At 46.7% G+C, this 16,178-nt stretch overlaps 1 protein-coding gene across 1 annotated transcript in view; it reads left to right on the plus strand.

Moving 5' to 3' along the window:
• LOC117403748 (inactive phospholipase C-like protein 1) overlaps positions 1-10,897 on the plus strand; it is a 43,057-nt gene extending 32,160 nt beyond the window's left edge. The window contains exons 2-8 of the mRNA XM_034006131.3: positions 1,949-2,548; positions 2,896-4,485; positions 4,997-5,356; positions 6,113-6,316; positions 7,901-7,976; positions 8,296-8,405; positions 9,132-10,897. Coding sequence (XP_033862022.3) covers positions 1,949-2,548; positions 2,896-4,485; positions 4,997-5,356; positions 6,113-6,316; positions 7,901-7,976; positions 8,296-8,405; positions 9,132-9,302 — 3,111 coding nt within the window. The 3' untranslated portion in view covers positions 9,303-10,897. The remainder of the gene's footprint in view (positions 1-1,948; positions 2,549-2,895; positions 4,486-4,996; positions 5,357-6,112; positions 6,317-7,900; positions 7,977-8,295; positions 8,406-9,131) is intronic.
• The last annotated feature ends 5,281 nt before the right edge of the window (positions 10,898-16,178 follow it).

Genomic DNA, 16,178 nt, shown 5'->3' on the forward strand with positions numbered 1-16,178 from the left:
ATGTCAGCACTCGCTGCTAACCGGTAGTGCGATGATGCTGATGAGTGTTACAGTGACCTTCTGACTCCTGCTTAATTAAATGTCGCGTCTCAGCAACAGAAATGTCATCCTGCTCAATTAGAAGAGCGGCGATTCTCTTTTTGTGGTTTTTAGATTCAGCAGGGCACCTGATGATAGCTGACTGCAGTTAAACTGGCGTGAAGGGGCTGCACGTTGGAAAGAGGGTCACGAGCTGTAATCAGAAGCAGTTTAACTGGACTGCACTGCAGCTGCAGTTTATCTGTGACTGCAGTGTCAATGTGGGAAGTGTACAGTTTCTGTGGCTTCCTACACTTCACTGTATTCAACGGTGTGTGAGGCATACACTGTGACTCGAGCTACTATTTACAAAACAAATCTAACTGCACTGAAATAACTGGTCGAAACCCTGCAGCCCATTTACTAAGCTTGCTGGAGAGAGTTGATAACACATGCTCACAATATTGACAGAGTGATGACGTTCCCGTATTGAAGCCTTTCTGAACCCCTCTGGGCTTATAACAATATAACAAGGTCTAATCCCTCAGGCAGTGGTTAGCAGAGAGCTGGGGGATTGAAAAATTCAGAGCGCTGTCTCTATGGGGGAAGAGTCCAGCAATCACACTAGAACAGCTGTGACCAGTGAGACCAGTGACAGGAAGCCTGCTGAACTCTGAAATTCAGAGACCTGCCTTGTCTGAGGAGGCTCACGCTTGAGAAGCTTTTAGCTGAACAATGGAAGTCATACTGCAGCAGTGTGCACAGGGCATGAGAGACAGGTGTGGGGTCAGAGCCCATGCAATCAGGCATCTTCAGAGAAGAAGGGAGACAGAGATGAGAGCAAGGAGAGTGGAGGGGAGAGAGGAGAGGAGAGGAAGAAGGAGGAAGAGGGGACTGAACAGGGGAGATGGGGAGAGAGGAGAGGGAGAGGGAGGAAGAGGGGATTGAGCAGTGCAGATCCAGCCCGTCTCTAATGCAGCAGCCTGCCCCAGGTCATCACCCCAGCAGTACCTGTGCATCCCTTCAGCACGGCTACTGTGCACGAAATGTGACTCAGGGCTGCCAGACTCTTGATATTAATATGATTATTGAAGCTTCACTTTCAGGACTCGTATTTAGCTCTCAGACTAGAGTGTATTGAATGTGCTGGCTCTCAGATCCACAGTACTGAGTTCTCTATACTAGACTGTATTGAATGTGCTGGCTCTCAGATCCATAGTACTGAGTTCTCTATACTAGACTGTATTGAATGTGCTGGCTCTCAGATCCATAGTACTGAGTTCTCTATACTAGACTGTATTGAATGTACAGCCTAAGTGCTCCAATCACACAGCCCTGCAATTTGTTCTTGCATTAGAGACAGTATTTGGTTGTTTTATTTAAGTATCCCAGAAGAGGTTGAGGTCAGTTATTGATTGAGTGTGTGTTCAAAGACCTTTTTTAAATGTGTTTTTTTCTGTATTTTCCTGTGTTCGGTGGCCACTTCGTCTTGTGGAGAGTGTCTCTCTTTACTGTGTCAGGAGGTCTCTCATACAAAGAGGAAGAAATACACTCTCAACACTGTGTTGTGGTTAACATGTTTTAAATGTTTTGTTGAATGTATCAGCTGTAAGAAGCCTCTAGGATAATGACCTCTCTGCTCCGTTCTGTGCTAGTGTGCTGCTGTTCGTGAAATTTGGAATTGAGCTGTTAAGGTGTATAGTATTGTAGTACTAAAAAGAACATTGGTGGCTGTTTAGATAAAAAAAAAATCTTTCTCAATGTCTTTATAATGCCATGATTGTGTTCCCTGCAGTTTTAACTCCTTCAGTCACAGCTGTGTAATACTTGTTTACAAGACTGTCCCAGAAGTAAGAGGTAAACCTCTACAAAACACTTACAAAACACTGAGCTCTCCCCCCTTCTCTCTCTCTCCCTCTGCCCCTTGCAGGACCCCTCGAACCAGAAGCCGTCCGGGCGCAAGAAGATGGTGTCCTTCAGCAGCATGCCCTCGGAGAAGAAGATCAGCAGTGCGGCTGACTGCCTCAGCTTCATGCAGGGGGGCTGCGAGCTCAAGAAAGTGCGTCCCAACTCGCGGGTGTACAGCCGCTTCTTCACGCTGGAGGCTGACCTGCAGTGCCTGCGCTGGGAGCCCTCCAAGAAGGACCCCGAGCGAGCCCGGCTGGACATCAGCGCGGTGAGGGAGGTGCGGACTGGCAAGAACACCGAGACCTTCCGGCACAACGGCCCTGCCGAGCAGCTGCCCGAGGAGGCGGCCTTCTCCATCGTCCACGGGGAGGGCTACGAGTCCCTGGACCTGGTGGCCAACACTGCCGACGTGGCCAACATCTGGGTGACAGGGCTGCGCTACCTCCTCTCCCACCAGAATCAGAACCCCGAGGAGCTGGAGGGCGGCCCGGCCAACTCCATCCGTGCCGCCTGGCTCTCCGCAGAGTTCTGCAGGAATGACGAGGACGGGAACGGGATCATGCCCGAGGACATTGCTGTCGACTGCATTCGGAGGCTGTGCCCCGGGATAAAAGAGACCAAGGTACCCGCCAGGAGAGGGGGAGGCTGGGGAGAAGCAGGGGAGAGACTGGGGGAGGCTGGAGAGGGACTGGGGAAGAAACCAGGGAATACAGGCTGAAACATTGTACATCAATGTAACGCTCATTAATGCTAATTTATATAAATATCAGATGGAAATGACGTTGTGTTAAAATTCACTCTACTTTTAATTATTATACTAAAAAAAGTTGATTTTCACCCACTCAAGGGGCTGTAAAGCCTGTGGATAGCCGCTCTAAGCTCTAGTGGAGTGGGAATCAGCTTATATAACACCCTATACCACATTATAACTATGACACCTAACGTGCTGCTTCTCCTCACCCTGTCCAGGTGCGGCTGAAGTTCAAGGAGCTCCAGCGCAGCAAGGAGAAGCTGACGACGCGCGTGACAGAGGAGGAGTTCCAGGAGGCTTACTGCGAGCTATGCACGCGGCCCGAGGTCTACTTTCTGCTGGTGCAGATCTCCAAGGACAAGGAGTGCCTGGATGCCCAGGACCTGCAGCTCTTTCTGGAGGCAGAGCAAGGGCTGACCCAGGTCACCCCGGAGAGCTGCCTGGACATCATCAACCGCTTCGAGCCCTCTGAGGAGGGGCGCAGCCGGGGAGTGCTGGGCGTGGACGGCTTCACGCGCTACCTGCTGTCCCCCGAGTGCGCCATCTTTGACCCCGAGCACAAGTGCGTGTGCCAAGACATGAGCCAGCCCCTGTCGCACTACTACGTCAACGCCTCGCACCGCACCTACCTGATCGAGGACCAGCTGCAGGGCCCCGTCGATGTCACCGGCTTCGTGCGGGCGCTGAGGATGGGCTGCCGCTGCCTGGAGCTGGACGTGGGGGATGGCCCGGAGAACGAGCCCGTCGTTGGGGGCTGCCAGAGCCTCTCCAGCCCCTTGGCCTTGCGCAGCGCCCTGGAGGTGATCAACAAGTACGCCTTCCTGTCCTCGGACTACCCTCTCCTGCTGTGCCTGGGAAACAGGTGCTCCCCTCGCCAGCAAAAAGTGGTGGCCCAGCACCTGAAGAAAGTCTTCGGCAGCAAGCTCTACACCCACGGCTCTGCTGCTGCCGCTGCCACGGGCCACCTGCTGTCCCCCGACAAGCTGAAGAGGAAGGTGCTGCTGGTGGGGAAGAAGCTGCCGGCTGAGCAAGAGTCCTCGGAAGGGGAGGTGACGGACGAGGAGGAGGTGGAGGAGGAGGCGGGAGGAGGAGGGGAGGGCTTGGGGAGGAGGCAGGCTGAGGAAGAGTACGGGGCGGCAGTGGAGCCCAAGTTGACGAAACTCCGCAAAGAGCTCTCCGACCTGATCGCTGTCTGCAAATCCGGGCAGCGCTCCTATTGCTCCTCCCCCAGGCGTGACCATGACTCCTGCAGGAGTAACGGTGGTGGGTGCGGTGCGGGCTGGGAGGTGTGCTCGCTGGGCGAGGTGGAGGCAGGGCGCCTGGCTAATGAGTGCCCGGAGGAGCTGGTGAACTACAACAAGCGCTTCCTGTTGCGGGTGCGGCCCAGCGCCATGCGGGTGGACTCCAGCAACCCCAACCCCCAGGACTTCTGGAAGTGCGGCTGCCAGCTGGTTGCGATGAACTACCAGACCCCGGGGCCCATGATGGACCTGCACACAGGCTGGTTCCAGCAGAACGGGGGCTGCGGCTTCGTGCTGCGGCCGGCGGTGATGCGGGAGGAGGTGTCCTACTTCAGCGCCAACACCATGGGCACAGTGCCAGGCGTGCCGCCGCAGATCCTCAGGGTCAAGGTGATCAGCGGGCAGAACTTCCCCAAGCCCCGCGGTGCCTGCGCCAAGGGTGACGTCATCGACCCGTACGTGTGCGTGGAGATCCACGGCATCCCGGCCGACTGTGTCGAGCAGAGAACACGCACTGCCACGCAGAACGGGGACGACCCGCTGTTCGACGAGAGCTTTGACTTTCAGGTGCGCTCACTGGGCATGAACATGAATAATAAAATAATAATAATAATAATAATAATAATAATAATAATAATAATAATAATAATAATAATACTGCTACTACTACCATCACCACCATCATCATCATCATCATCATCATCATCATCATCATCATAATAATAATATCATCATCATCATCATCATCATCATCATCATCATCATCATCATAATAATAATATCATCATCATCATCATCATCATAATATTAATAATAATAAAGTTGTTTTGTCCCCAACTCCTGGGTTTCAAAATGAGGCAGGGTATCAGTGGCAGATCGGTGGTCTGTGAATACTACCGGTCAGAAATCCATAAATCAGGTGTTATTATTACCACTACTACTAATAAGAATAAAAATAAGAAGAATCCAGTTCCAGGTGCTTTCACTAGAAATCTTCCCTAGCCGATGTTCTGTAAGTGAGCTGTGACTGTGCTGCTGTGTGTGTGTGATTGCACTCCTGACTGTCTCCTGTGCCCAGGTGAACCTTCCTGAGCTGGCTCTGCTGCGCCTGGTGGTCCTGGATGACGATTGCATTGGGGATGAGTTCATCGGGCAGTACACCATCCCCATGCAGTGCCTGCAGACGGGGTACCGCCACGTGCCGCTGCTGTCCTTTACGGGGGAGCCCGTGGAGCATGCCTCTCTCTTTGTGCACGTGGCCATCACCAACCGGCGAGGCGGCGGCAAGGCTCACAAGAGAGGACTGTCGGTGCGCAAGGGCAGGCGAGCCCGGGAGTACACGGTGCTCCGCAGCACCGGCCTCCGAGCGCTGGACGAGGTGTTCCGGCTGGCTGGGACTCCTCTGAGAGAGGCCACCGACACACGGGAGAACATGCAGGTCAGGGGTGGCGTAGTCGGAGACATGTGTGGTGCTGGATTCCCGGTGGGGGGTGGTGTTGGGTGAGATTCCTGGGGGGGTGGTGTTGGATGGGATTCTGGGGGGGGTGGTGTTGGGTGAAATTCCTGGGGGGGTGGTGTTGGATGAGATTCCTGGGGGGGTGGTGTTGGATGGGATTCTGGGGGGGTGGTGTTGGATGAGATTCCTGGGGGGGTGGTGTTGGATGGGATTCTGGGGGGGTGGTGTTGGGTGAAATTCCTGGGGGGGTGGTGTTGGATGAGATTCCTGGGGGGGTGGTGTTGGATGAGATTCCTGGGGGGGTGGTGTTGGATGAGATTCCGGGGGGGGGGGTTGATGTGTTGTTCAGTTGTTTTACTCTTCTGTGCGCTCCTGCTTCAGCAAAAAGCAGGCTGTTTGTTTTCAGCAGCAGGTTTCCTACTTGGAGCGACAGGGAGGTTGTTATTCTGATTACTGTTCTCAGAGCTGCTTATTATTCAATACTGTAAAGTCCTTTTAAAATTTATTTTGTAATAGCAAGAAGTGTTCAAATACCTTTTGTACAGACATGACACTGCAGACAGTAAAAAGAAACAACCTTAATGTTCCTTAGTTTTAATTACCATCTGCTGGGCTCTGTATCCATTTGTGTGTATTGCTAACCACACCCCACTGCCTCCTCATAATGGAGCAGTTGCAGTTTTTTCTTTGTACTGCAGTGTCTGAGTGCCTGTGTGTCTCTGTGTTTCTCTGGGGCAGAACGCCACGGTGTGTTTCAAGGAGCTGTGTGGCCTGTCCCTCCTCTCCAACCTGAAGCAGTGCATCCTGAGCCTCTCGTCCCGTCTGCAGAGTGGACAGGGGCCCCCGGGGGCCACGCTCACTGTGAGGGACAGCTACCCCTATCTGGAGCCCCAGGGCAGCCTGCCTGAGGCCACCCGCAAACTGCTGCACTCCTATGACTCGGTAAGACCCCCCCTTGACCCCCCCATTGTAAAAGTGTCCCGTAGTAAAATCACAGCAAAGCGTCATAGCACAGCGAAGGCATGGTAAAGTATAGATAAGCATTGGAAAGCACAGAGGTATAGTAAAGCAAATTTAAAAGCCTTGCAAACCATGGTAAACTATGGTAAATGCATAGTATAACCATGGGGAAAGCATGGGGAAAACAGCAAATGCACTGTGGTAAGCCAAGGGCCACCTCTCTCCCTTGGCAATGGATCTCTTGGTTGTGCTCACTTCTCGACTGCAGAGCTTGCTGTTTAGTTGAATGGTAAGACGTTTGTGTTGAACTGTGAGGTTAGCGGTCTGTGTCCAGCCCTTGCCTCTCAGTTTCTTCAATGGCCAGAGATGCCATGCCGTTGCAGCCACTCCCTCAGTAACCCCTTGCTTTAGACCTGTTTAAATCATGAGTACAGTGTTGCTGAAACATTCCCCCCTCCCCACACACACGACCATCACGACTCTGATTCAGACGCAGGCCTCACACGCGCTCTTGTATTCATCTCACTCTTTTCTTGGTAATGTTGCTTTTTTAAGCCCTTTAACTCCTTGAAACACCCACTTGAAAACTGAAGGAGCCTGTTTTAACATTCCTCTTGCTGAGCTACAGAGAATAATAAACATATCAAACTGTACTAGACCACACTGCCTCCATCCCTCCCAGTCCCTCAGCTCTAACCACGAGACCACACCGCCTTCCTCCCAGTCCTTCAGCTCTAAGCACTAGACCACACTGCCTCCCTCCCAGTGCCTCAACTCTAATCACTAATCCACATTTCCTGCTCATAGCAAATCTGTTCTGAAAGTAATTTCTTTTTAAAAATAAAACAATAACATGTAAGTTTTGTGCTTTAACTTTTTAAGTAGCTCGCAGCCACGCTAACAGATCCATTCCAGACAGTGCTGGAGCAGGGAGCCCGAGAATGGGGGCTCCTGAGTGATAAATCTGTGGGTAGAATAAGCACAAGTGACAGCTAAAGATGTTCAGCACAGAAAGCATTCGGAGCTCAGTGTCTGGGGTGCAAAGCTTTCTCTTGCAGTCCTGTGTGCATGACAAGAGATAGCGGGGTAGGCTGCAGATAAATAAACATTTGACAGGCTGTGCTGTTACTTAATGCTTTGTAAAAAGAGCCTGGTTATGGGAGAGGGATTGAAAACATCCCGGTTATGGGACTGCAGATCCCCAGTAATATATACATTAGCAGATGAGTTGTCACTGAAAACCCCTTTAAACGTCCAGGTGCTGGCAGGAGTCCAGTGTGCAGACAATTTGCTAGCCTTCTAGTGAAAGCGCAGCAGTGTAATAAAGCCTAGTGCAAGCATGGTAAAGCCCAGATAGGTATGGTAAAGCATATTAAAAAACAAAGCAAACCAAAAACAGAGTACAGTAAATGCATGGTATAACCATGGGAAAAGCATGGGGGAAACTGCACAATGAGCGTGTGAGCGTGGGAAACTGTTCTAAGGGATGTCGTGTCTGGTTTGGTCGGTCCTCTTCAATGACTGTGACACACTGCTGGGATGATCCCTGTGTCATTGTGTTTCCAGATGATCCAGGAACACCGGCTCCTGCTCGAGACGGCAGACTCCATTCATGAGAGGATCACCCAGGTGCAGAAAGCAGGTAAGCAAGCGGGGCATTCACTGCTGCAGTGCTCTCCTTTTCATTCAGCGCAGATAACTGTCCAGGCTAGCAAACTGAATTCACTTTCCAATGGCATCTCCCCCACAAGCCTGCCCTGGACTGGAGGGAGCACCCTTTCTCTTAGTGGATGAGGGAGGGAGCAGTTCAGTCTGCACGAAAATATCTATTGAAATACTTCTGTCTCTCTTTCCTTCTCTGTCTCCCCCTCTCTCCCCCCCTCTTCCTCTCTTTCCTTCTCTCTCCCTCTATCGCCCGCTCTCGTCCTCTCTTCCCTCTCTCATTTCTCCCTCTCCATCAGCGATGGAGTTCCATGAGGATCTTCACCGGCTGGGAGCCAAGGAAGGACTGAAGGGACGCAAGCTGCACAAGGCAGTGGAGAACTTTGCATGGAACATCACTGTGCTCAAGGTGAGAGGGAGAGGGAGAGGGGGAGGGGAGGGAGAGGGGGAAGGAGGCAGGGGAGGGAGATGAGGTCCAGAATGGGTAAAACATTTTTGGGAACTCTTTGTCTTTTTGCTATTTAGCAATCCTGTTATATTGATCTAAGAAGAAACAACAATGGACAATCCTGTAGATGGATTAGGGTCCACTTTCAAACTGTGAGTGAAGACAATAGTGGTGTGTGCCTGTGTAACGGTGACCCAGGTGTCCTCAGTCCTTTGACGGTTGTGCCAGTATGTTATTCTCACCCTGTGTATCTCTGTGTCTCTCTCCGTCTCTCTCCAGGGGCAGGGTGATCCCCTGTCTCACCCTGTGTCTCTCTCCATCTCTCTTCGGGGGCAGGGTGATCCCCTGTCTCGCCCTGTGTCTCTCTCTGTCTCTCTCCAGGGGCAGGATGATCCCCTGTCTCACCCTGTGTCTCTCTCCATCTCTCTTCGGGGGCAGGGTGATCCCCTGTCTCGCCCTGTGTCTCTCTCTGTCTCTCTCCAGGGGCAGGATGATCCCCTGTCTCACCCTGTGTCTCTCTCCGTCTCTCTCCAGGGGCAGGATGATCCCCTGTCTCACCCTGTGTCTCTCTCCGTCTCTCTCCAGGGGCAGGATGATCCCCTGTCTCACCCTGTGTCTCTCTCCGTCTCTCTCCAGGGGCAGTGTGATCCCCTGTCTCACCCTGTGTCTCTCTCCATCTCTCTCCAGGGGCAGGGTGATCTGCTGCGCAGTGCGAAGGCAGAGGCGTTGGACTCACTCAAGCAGCTCGAGCTGGCCTGCCTCTCCTGTGGACTGAGCCAGCCGGAGGACGGCAAGGCAAGGAGGGGCCAGAAGAGCATCAAGGAGAGGGAGAGTGGAGAGGGGAACAGGCGGATATGAACCAGCAGCACTGGGGAAGAGCGGGGTGGGGCCTGGAGACGCGGCCCAATCAGAATTGGGACAAACCTGTGCAAGGGTAGGGGATGGTGAGGTTGGGAAGTGGGGGAGCTAGAATCTGATGTCTTAGTGAATTCAGGGATCAAGGAGACAGAGTGGGAGGGGTCTCTGTCTCTGGACAGGCCCGGGTTCAAGTCCCTCATGTTTACAGTCCTCTGTGTCCAATAGGAGGCGTCTCGGTGTCACTGAGGGATGTGTGCTGCCTAGCCTGCAGCACAGTGGCAATGCACACAGACCAGTGCACTATACTCACAGTCCTGTGCAGAGGAGAAGCCCTTATGAAAGTTTACCACAGTAAATTTGCATGGTCATTTTGCAGTTTTCCCCCATGGTTTCCCATGATTGCACTGTACTGTGCTTTACCATACCTCTCTGAGCTTTACAATGCTTCCCTGTGCTTTACCATACCTCTCTGAGCTTTACAATGCTTCCCTGTGCTTTACCATACCTCTCTGGGCTTTACAATGCTTCCCTGTGCTTTACCATACCTCTCTGTGCTTTACAATGCTTCCCTATGCTTTACCATACCTCTCTGCGCTTTACAATGCTTCTCTATGCTTTACCAGACCTCTCTGTGCTTTACAATGTTTCCCTATGCTTTACCATACCTCTCTGTGCTTTACAATGCTTCCCTATGCTTTACCAGACCTCTCTGTGCTTTACAATGCTTCCCTATGCTTTACCATACCTCTCTGTGCTTTACAATGCTTCCCTATGCTTTACCAGACCTCTCTGCTTTACAATACTTCCCTATGCTTTACCAGACCTCTCTGCTTTACAATGCTTGCCTATGCTTTACCATACCTCTCTGTGCTTTACAATGCTTCCCTATGCTTTACCATACCTCTCTGTGCTTTACAATGCTTCCCTATGCTTTACCATACCTCTCTGTGCTTTACAATGCTTCTCTATGCTTTACCAGACCTCTCTGCTTTACAATGCTTCCCTATGCTTTACCATACCTCTCTGTGCTTTACAATGCTTCCCTATGCTTTACCATCCCTCTCTGTGCTTTATTGCACTTCGCTGTGCTTTTACTATGGGAACCCTTTATAAGGGAGGCAATAGAGATTGCTAGAACTCATTTAGTATTATTGTGGTCCAGTAGAGGAGCATACATTTTGACATATTCTTAGCAGTGAAGAGTATCTATATAAATAATGCAGCTAACTATATATCAGTGTTAATAAGCGGCCAAGTGACATCGTCTACAGTATTGTGCGCTGTATACTTAAATATAAATATACATATATCTTACACCATATAGTAACACATTTTTTATTCAATTGAATATATTTAGTACCATATTTGTAAATGTGAGCTCTATATTTATATATTCATAACACATATTTTGATAGGGTAAAGTGGCTGTTCATATAGATATATATAATTTTAAGTTTTTTCATAAGGGAAGGAGAAGCTGTCTATCCCATTAAACTCATCACGAGCCTGAGCACAGGTATAGTGGCAGTGGAGACACAGCATTAGAGACTGAACCATTCCTGAAGTGGAAGCATGCCTGGGCTGGACATGGGCAATACCATTCCTAGAGGGGGGGAGGGGCTACTGGACATGGGCAATACCATTCCTAGAGGGGGGAGGGGCTACTGGACATGGGCAATACCATTACTAGAGGGGGGTGCTTCTATTGGACATGGACAATACCATTCCTAGACGGGGGGGGGGGGGGGGGGGGCTACTGGACATGGGCAATACCATTCCTAGAGGGCGGGGGGGGGGGCTATTGTATATGGACAATAACATCCCTGTGAGAGGGGGAGAGCTAGATGGACTTACCATCCCTCGGGGAGGGGAAGCTAGATAGACGGTACCATCCAGATGTACCATTAACAATGGAGAATAGCTACTTGCATCCTGTCTTTGCCAGTCTGAACTCCTCTTCCCTTCATAAACACTGTTTAAGACTGTTAAATGTATGTTCATTTGGTTCTTTGGGCACAGTCACTGCTAGATTGTGTTTAGTACAACAGGATGCAATACAGATGGCATTTTATGTAAGTATTATTTCAACAATATTCTATTGATAATGCTAGAAATGTATGGATTTATTTATTTCTATTTAAAAGTCCTATGAAATGAAGATGTACAGTGTCCCTCAGCACTGTGTGTGTAGCTGCATTGGAAGAGACCTGCGGCTGGTTTTCTTTCTAAAATGTCTTTGATCAACCATTCTGTCCAGGTGAGGATCGCTGTCACTGTGTGGGCTGCTCCACAGGGCACGCAAAGAAATAAATAAAACCGATTGCAAGATAGCGTTCCTGATATCAGTCGCTGAATCTCTTTGTTTCTTTAAAGTAGTAGGCTTAGCGACAGCACTGTAGTGTGTCTCTTTGAAGTATTCCTGCTGCCTGTGCTCTCAACCCTTTTGAGAACCAGCAGTAACTGTAGCTTCCTGGCTGAAAGAGCAGAAGCAGAGCTCTGTACACGTGAACCCACTTGTGATGTGTGTCTTTAAATGCAGAAACACTACGTGTATATATTGGCTTCAACTTGTTGTAACCCTATTTCATTTAACACAAGCGTTACTGTCAGCCTTCCTGCAGAGAGCCTGTCTGAGTGTTTCTGTCAGTGAACTGCCTGCCTGTCAGAGGACTGCTCTGTAGCACAGCCTAAGCAACGGAGCGTTTCGATTGGCTCGCTGGGGCGCGATAATGTACATGTGACGTTCTTTCCAACGGTGAGGCCCCGAGGGAGGATGTGAAGTGTGAAGTATCAGTATATCTGGGTATTCCGTGTGTACTTCTGATTGGGTTTGCTTGCCTTTCTGTAGCGCAGTGCCACCGTGCTGTGCCCTGTCTAATGTCCCGGACGCACAGGGAGAGCTGTGTCTGTGAGTGAGCTCTCCGGGGCCGTGTAAGCAGAGACACAAAGTATGCTGTGTGTAACTGTGCTGACACCTCCTTTTTTAATCACTGTTTACACTGTTGATGTCACTGTAATAGAGCAGCCCAATGGGACAGCATGCATGTGATTAATGAGTAGCGCGCACTTTCTCCATTCACTTTGATTGTCTTAATCTCTCTCTCTATCTGTCTTAATGTCACCTCTAACCAAACTACTGCTACTCAGTTTTTATTGTTCCTTTTTAACGTTTTTTTTTTTTTTTTTTTTGCTGTAAAGGATATTTATTTAAAACATTGCTTTTATTTTAAAAAGCTAGTTTGTATTGGATTTGATTAACAAATGTATCTATGTGTTCCAGACTAAACAAAGTGACCTTTTGTTCCCTGTGTCCACGCCTCATTTCTGTGTCTGACGAGTCGTTGCTGTTATTAAAGCAGAACTAGAGGGTCTGAGCAGCAGAAGACAAGCACAGGACCAAACAGGGTTAGGGTTAGGGTTCGGCTGAGAGGGTGTCCTGTGATTCAGGCTGGGCTCCCTATTGAACCCTGGACTAACACCAGACTGGGGTAGCGGTTGCATTGTTGCTGCTTCCCTGCAGTGACGAATGCAAGCTAGCACAGCGGCAGCCAGAGATCACGTGGCTCTTAAACTGCAGCTTACTGACCCCCGTCAATCACACAGGTGAACTGTAATCATGCTGCGGTGCTTACATCTTGATAGTCTTTGATATTTATTTCCATGTAGTAAAGTCGTACAGGTCAGGTCAACTATCAGATTGCAGGGGTTACACAAGCCTGGTGCCTCCTGACCTTCCTATTACAGGCACCCTGGCGCTGACCCTCCTTGTGATTGATGAGGTCAGTCGAACCTCTCTCTGCTGCAGACGAATCAGCAGAGCCCTCCCCGCATACTGATAACAGCTTTCCCTTTCAGGAGAGAAGCAGTGTTAACATGACACATGCTGGCAGGGACTAAGCCATACCGACACATACCACAGTTTATACACTACAATACAGTATAGACAGTACAATACAGTATATACAATGCAATATAGACACTACAATACAGTATATACAATGCAGTATAGACACTACAATACAGTATAGACACTACAATACAGTATATACAATGCAGTATAGACACTACAATACAGTATATACAATACAGTATAGACACTACAATACAGTATAGACACTACAATACAGTATAGACACTACAATACAGTATATACAATGCAGTATAGACACTACAATACAGTATAGACACTACAATACAGTATAGACACTACAATACAGTATATACAATGCAGTATAGACACTACAATACAGTATAGACACTACAATACAGTATAGACACTACAATACAGTATAGACAGTACAATACAGTATATACAATGCAGTATAGACACTACAGTACAGTATATACAATGCAGTATAGACACTACAATACAGTATAGACACTACAATGCAGTATAGACACTACAATACAGTATATACAATGCAGTATAGACACTACAATACAGTATAGACACTACAATACAGTATATACAATGCAGTATAGACACTACAATACAGTATAGACAGTACAATACAGTATATACAATGCAGTATAGACACTACAGTACAGTATATACAATGCAGTATAGACACTACAATACAGTATAGACACTACAATGCAGTATAGACACTACAATACAGTATATACAATGCAGTATAGACACTACAATACAGTATATACAATGCAGTATAGACACTACAATACAGTATATACAATGCAGTATAGACACTACAATGCAGTATAGACAGTACAATACAGTATATACAATACAGTATAGACACTACAATACAGTATAGACACTACAATACAGTATATACAATGCAGTATAGACACTACAATACAGTATATACAATGCAGTATAGACACTACAATACAGTATAGACACTACAATACAGTATAGACACTACAATACAGTATATACAATACAGTATAGACACTACAATACAGTATATACAATACAGTATAGACACTACAATACAGTATATACAATGCAGTATAGACACTACAATGCAGTATAGACAGTACAATACAGTATATACAATACAGTATAGACACTACAATACAGTATAGACACTACAATACAGTATATACAATGCAGTATAGACACTACAATACAGTATATACAATGCAGTATAGACACTACAATACAGTATATACAATACAGTATAGACACTACAATACAGTATAGACACTACAATACAGTATATACAATGCAGTATAGACACTACAATACAGTATATACAATGCAGTATAGACACTACAATACAGTATAGACACTACAATACAGTATATACACTACAATACAGTATAGACACTACAATACAGTATATACAATGCAGTATAGACACTACAATACAGTATAGACACTACAATACAGTATATACAATGCAGTATAGACACTACAATACAGTATATACAATGCAGTATAGACACTACAATACAGTATAGACACTACAATACAGTATATACAATACAGTATAGACACTACAATACAGTATAGACAGTACAATACAGTATATACAATGCAGTATAGACACTACAATACAGTATATACAATGCAGTATAGACACTACAATACAGTATAGACACTACAATACAGTATATACAATGCAGTATAGACACTACAATACAGTATATACAATACAGTATAGACACTACAATACAGTATATACAATGCAGTATAGACACTACAATACAGTATAGACACTACAATACAGTATAGACACTACAATACAGTATATACAATGCAGTATAGACACTACAATACAGTATATACAATGCAGTATAGACACTACAATACAGTATAGACACTACAATACAGTATATACAATGCAGTATAGACACTACAGTACAGTATATACAATGCAGTATAGACACTACAATGCAGTATAGACAGTACAATACAGTATATACAATACAGTATAGACACTACAATACAGTATAGACACTACAATACAGTATATACAATGCAGTATAGACACTACAATACAGTATATACAATACAGTATAGACACTACAATACAGTATATACAATGCAGTATAGACACTACAATACAGTATAGACACTACAATACAGTATAGACACTACAATACAGTATATACAATGCAGTATAGACACTACAATACAGTATATACAATGCAGTATAGACACTACAATACAGTATAGACAGTACAATACAGTATATACAATGCAGTATAGACACTACAATACAGTATAGACACTACAATACAGTATATACAATGCAGTATAGACACTACAATACAGTATAGACACTACAGTACAGTATATACAATGCAGTATAGACACTACAATACAGTATAGACACTACAATACAGTATATACAATGCAGTATAGACACTACAATACAGTATAGACACTACAGTACAGTATATACAATACAGTATAGACACTACAATACAGTATAGACACTACAATACAGTATAGACACTACAATACAGTATATACAATGCAGTATAGACACTACAATACAGTATAGACAGTACAATACAGTATATACAATGCAGTATAGACACTACAGTACAGTATATACAATACAGTATAGACACTACAATACAGTATAGACACTACAATACAGTATATACAATGCAGTATAGACACTACAATACAGTATATACAATGCAGTATAGACACTACAATACAGTATAGACAGTACAATACAGTATATACAATGCAGTATAGACACTACAATACAGTATAGACAGTACAATACAGTATATACAATGCAGTATAGACACTACAATACAGTATAGACACTACAATACAGTATATACAATGCAGTATAGACACTACAATACAGTATAGACACTACAGTACAGTATATACAATGCAGTATAGACACTACAATACAGTATAGACACTACAGTACAGTATATACA

Source organism: Acipenser ruthenus, chromosome 10, assembly GCF_902713425.1.
Source record: "Acipenser ruthenus chromosome 10, fAciRut3.2 maternal haplotype, whole genome shotgun sequence".
Lineage (NCBI taxonomy): Eukaryota > Metazoa > Chordata > Actinopteri > Acipenseriformes > Acipenseridae > Acipenser > Acipenser ruthenus.